This window comes from Phytophthora cinnamomi (genome assembly GCF_018691715.1).
Source record: "Phytophthora cinnamomi strain GKB4 chromosome Unknown Contig10, whole genome shotgun sequence".
Taxonomy (NCBI): domain Eukaryota; phylum Oomycota; class Peronosporomycetes; order Peronosporales; family Peronosporaceae; genus Phytophthora; species Phytophthora cinnamomi.
Window position 1 is genome coordinate 939,150 of NW_027150943.1, and position 5,353 is coordinate 944,502.

General features: G+C 51.5%; 1 protein-coding gene across 1 annotated transcript; it reads left to right on the top strand.

Annotated features, from left to right (window-relative positions):
• Positions 1 to 2,120: 2,120 nt before the first annotated feature.
• IUM83_05756 (uncharacterized protein) lies at positions 2,121 to 2,696 on the top strand (the record flags this gene model as incomplete). Its single annotated transcript, XM_067929912.1, has 1 exon — positions 2,121 to 2,696. The coding sequence occupies one exon, from the start codon at positions 2,121 to 2,123 to the stop codon at positions 2,694 to 2,696; it is 576 nt and encodes a 191-aa protein (XP_067798295.1).
• Between the last annotated feature and the right edge of the window lie 2,657 nt (positions 2,697 to 5,353).

Here is a 5,353-nt window from a genome sequence, read left to right on the forward strand (position 1 = left end):
ACACCCAGGATTCAACAAGTGCATTCAGTCCATCCACCGGACTTTCCCTTACGACGAGTGCCTAAAGGCTGGCGGAAAGTGTCTCTGGAGAACGTATCCCAGAGTACACCTCGTCTTGCTGTGGTCCAGAGCGACAAGATGGATCAAGTACCAAGAAACACCCACTACCACCACCATGATCACGCGCTGGAAGCCGTACAAGTTGATGTTTGTGGAGATACACGCTAGTCTGTGACGAAGAAGAGTTTGCACCCAGAGTGCACCACGGAAACCCAAGATTCACTTGTGTGAAGACAAGTGCCCCAGGATTTCAAGATGGAATCCTGGGATTGGACCGTGAATCCAGACGCCCTATACTAAAACCAAGTATCTCCCAAGCCGACATCCAAGATTCACCAAATTACGCCAAGATTCCAAGAATCACCCAAGATACCAAGTGGAATCCTGAGTGTGAATGCGAAGCAAGTTTGGAGCCAGTTTGAGGCCAGTTTGCAATCAAGTGATGTGTGGCTTGAAGAACAGTCGAGAATCCACTAAGACCTGTCGACTCGACTTTTTCGAAGAGAAGAAGGAGAGTGCTCACACTATACTGTAACCAAGACAACGGACTCGCTGCATGGTGAAACCAAGTCATTTGTTAACCCACGACGAAGGTGCGACGACCAAGTCGTCACTAGTCAGGACCTCTGAACCCAAGGTATACTGACGCCAAGATATTCGACCCGAAGCATAATGAACCGAAGACATTTGCCCGAAGAAGAGTGCAGAAGAGAGAAGTGATAGTGTAGTCGATAACCAAAACAGAGTTCAATTTTCCCTGTAACGCGCAAGTGACTTCGGCCAAGCCTGCCGATGGAAATCCGGAGGACCCGAGACTACGACCGCGGGACATTAAGGGCACATCGACTACAAGGACGAGTCGTCTGTGTGAGCTCCACCTACTCTAAGTCCAGTTAGGTGGTGACCAGAGACGCCTTGTGCTTCCTGGGGTGATCCATCTATTTCATATCCTAGTTGGGTCACTTGCTGTGCTCGTGGTAGCCCATTTCATGTTCCCGATTGTGTTCTGGAGTGCTAAGTAGTCGCCTCCAGGATATTGTATTGACTGCTGCGTGTGACGGGAAGGTTAACTGATAGTGATTGTATTTTCCCTCTTAATTGAGGGTGGTGCGCGTATTGGCGAGTATTCAGGGGAGCTAGGCGCCTGGATTCCAGACTCGAGTGAGCCTAGTGTGTGAGTGACCCACTGTCCGAGGGTCCAAAAGAATAAGTGACGGCTAGTTGTAGTGTTGTATACTCTGTATTTGTTGGTTATCGGGCTAGAGAGCACTTGGGTAAGGTGCCTTCTGAGTTCCAAGCTTCACCCAGAGTGGAAGTGAAATCCTGGATCCTGAATTCGTGATATTCTGGGTTCGGGTGATCTGAAATTCTGGGTTGCCTTCAGCATCGAGGACGCGTTCTGGATTAGTCGTGCACCTCAGCGCTTCTTCAAAGGCTACATTTACAACTCCGGTGAAGTGCCGTTCCGTCGAAGATAAACGAGCCGACAGGGATTACGAAAGGTACTCACGCCAAACAAGGGAGGGTGAAATTCAGGGTTTGCTTTGCGGCACTCTGGGTTTTATTCTTCTTCTGTTGACTCCCAGTATTTTCCTGGGCTACGCTTACAAAACACCCCTGGGCGATCAAGGTTTCATCGGCCTCGCCTTATCAGCCGCCGCGCAGCTTGGTACACCCGCCGATCCAGATCAACCCAGACTTCACGAAGTGGTTCAAGTTCTACGAGGACTCCTCTCACCTGGCGATGGGAGCGTGTTTGATGCAGGGAGTGGACGGCCGAGACCGGGCCGTCGCCTATGCAAGCAAGCTACCGGTGGGATCGCAGCTCAACTGGATCAACCGGACGGACGGGACGACCGAAATCGAGGGTTGGAGCGTGGTCGGGTCCACGAGCAAGTTCCGCTGTTACCTTGACCACGCCGAGTTCGGCATGTTCAGTGACCATCAGGCCTTGACCTGGATCTTTGGTGAAAACGCGCACGACGAACGCGAAGCTGGCACGCTGGGCCATGGATCTATCCCAGCTGCGTTTCAAGGTTCACCATCGCGCTTGAGCACTCATGGGCCATGCGGACGGCCTGTCGAGTCTTCGCCAGCGGCCCGTCGCCGCGGCCGTGACGATGAATGACCTGTTGAACCCGCCGTGGTGTCGTGAGGGCGAAGCCCCGGGAGCGCAGCAGAGACTGCGGCTGGAAGACGTCTGGATTCCGTTGGCAACTGGTGGGCGTGATTCAAGCAAAATCGGGGAGGGTGCCCGCCGTGAGGGAGACGATTCAAGGCCGGGGCGGCCTTTGCATCTGGAAGACATATGGACGTCAACGCCGAATGAAGGTGAAGTGGTTATGGCCGTGGAAGTCGTCGAACGAGCTAGCGGCGCGAGCTATCAGAACCTGCCCGTGGGCGAGGGCGGAGGTGTTGCCGTCCATGTCGGGGAGCAAGAGGAAGCTGAGGGTGAAATGGAGGTCGAGTTCGACCCCGTGGATGCCGCTCAGGGTTTGGAGGACGGATGCGAACCCTCTTTCCGTCGTGGATTCGTTCGGGTCGATAGCGAGAAGTTTGTCGAAGAACAGGGGCGTACCCCGTGGGTGTTGTCGATGATCTCGCCCAGTGCATATCTAAAATCATCCTATGTCTAAAACTCTGTCCTAAGCGCATACGCCTGAAATCTGTCCTAAACAAACCACGTCTCTGAACATTCACTCTCCTAAAATGCCTAATCTATGTTACGTTCGTCGCACTGAGAAAATACCACGAGTATGCACTAAATACATACCGGTGAGAAAAATATAACATGAGATATATTGGGTCGTGTTACAAAGCATACGAATAGGTATGCTGCTGTAATCATGCAATAATCACTTACGACCGCATATCACTTTGGGCTATACATGCTATTATACTGTGTATAATAATTTAAAAAACACATTCTTCTCTTCCGTCACACCCGGATATTAAACGTGAGAATCTCACTGCCACTATACAGTTTCGCCTTACAAATTACCACCTGCTTGACCCGTAAAAAATATAATCTGTCAAATCAAAGCAAGTTACAGAGAACATTGTTACTTTCATTGTTCAAAATGAACTATCAAGGATACCAGTTCCACGCCAAACGCACTGTTTACAGTCGCAACGGCCGGCAAACTCAGTAACTCTCCTGCGCTCAGCGCCACAACGAATACCCGGCGAGATTCATCGTGAAAGCAGGAACCCATGTTGTACTCAAGAACGAATACACCTACCACCCTCCCGCCAAGCCAGCAATTGATGCCCGAGAGGAGATGAAAGCGCTGCTAGAGAGTCGAAGCCAAGAAGATTTCGGTCGTGTACCAGGCAGAGTGTGGGATGGCGTGTACGCGGAGCTCAAAGAGAGGTACCCGGATCAATCGTTCAAGGTGCTGAGTCGTCAACAGGGCATTAAGCACGTTCAACATGTCTGCGAGGTCGTCAACGGAGGCGATTGCTTTCGTACGATCGAAACGGATCCGCACTGCTTTCTGTCGGAGCTGGATGAATGCTTTTTCCTGCTATTCAAATCCACATTTGTCGCCAAAATGCACTACGGCGGATATGCAGTTTTGCCCATCCTGAGCTGATCCCCATCCTCCGGGAACCCGGTTTGGCTCTCTACATTGACGGTACCTTCAAGATTGCCCCCATCCTCTCAAGCAAAGCGTAATCGTGATGGCGTATGATGCATCATTGGATGTGTACGTTCCGGTAGTTTACATTCTTGCGACCGCTAAATGCGAGAAAACCTACAAGTACCTGCTCTACTGGCTGCAAGCTGCGATCAACTGCCAGGTGCAGCCACGAACGGTGACTTGTGACTTCGAAAAGGCGCTGATTAACGCGGTCACCGGCGCGTTTCCGATGTCGGTACTCGTGTGGTGCCTCTTCCATTGGGAACAGGCTATTCGGCGCAAGTTGGTCGACATCCGCATTGATCAAGAAGAATATTGCCCGGCAGATAATACGACCGCTTCATGCGAGCCTCCCAGGACATTTTTGTTCATAATTCGGCTGTCCTTCCCAATGTCGAGCAAAATCATTCCGCAGTTGCCCATGAAATAATTGGAGCAATGGTTGATGGGGTGGACCCTAACTTGGCCGGGCGGGACCGCCCAATTATTCCCATTAAGCGAGGGCGCTCGCCCTTTGTGGAGTGAGTCGATAATGCAAAACTCCTAGCAAGTGTATTTCCCAACTTGTTTTTGACGGGATCCGGTCCGTTGCCGGCAGGCCAGCTCCCTAAGAATTACGTTGAGCATTTTATGGGATATTGGGATGGCTGGTTTGAAAAGTCTGTGATGTTCGTAACCATGCTTTTTAATCAGACGCAAAGGCATGCTGCGGTGCAGAAAGCAGCACGGGTCGGGGTGACACATGAAAAGACGATGGAGAAGTTCGGGAAACTCATCAACAAGGAAAAATTCAAGCGGGCGCTTGAGTTAGCGAAGTTGCACCCAGAATCTAAGGAAGCTATCAGAATGAACGCGAGTTTACTGCGGCTGTTATCGCTTGTCGGTGGCACGGTTCCCTTTTCGCCCTTCGAGCGCGCGATGACTAGGCCAAAACTGTGCGCAATGAGATATCGGTACGGTATAGCCCTGGATTGGATCACGCTAGCTCCACCAGAGCACGATGACCTCTTACTTCACCGAATTGCTGAGCTTCGAAAACAGGGAAGCTGGAACGATGAGAATTGTGTGTATACACGAAAGGAATGCCGGTTTGCGCATCTACCCGAGGAGCTTCAAAATAATGTTAGGGCGCGGCTTGCGGTCTCAGCTTTATTTCCCGCGTTATCGGCCGGTGGTTTCGAACGCAAGCTGACATGCTTGACCAATGCCATCATTCGGTGTCGTGGCTGTAGCTCCACACGCGCTAGTACCAGCTATTTAGCTGCTCAATGTGGGGTTTACGGCCGGTGTGCTGCATTTAATGCAGTTGTCGAGCCTCAAGTTGACGGCCGGTTACACGCTCATATGACGCTCTATGCATCTGCTGTGAATCCTAGTTTGCTCAGGCGAATATCGTGCTGTTCCGACCTGCTAACAAAAGCGCGTCGATACATAGACACTATATCTTGCGCAGCTACGACGGACAGTGTACGGCAATGGTGCGATGATTGGAGGGCGAGTCACGGCGGAAAGATGCCTCGCGCGTTCGAAATTGAGGTTCCGGACGCGGCAAACGATTACGATGGGTTCATGAGAGCCGCTGCAAAAAGGGCAATAGCGACGAATATTCACACGCACTCGACCACTTGCCGTAAAGGTGTTCGCGGGCG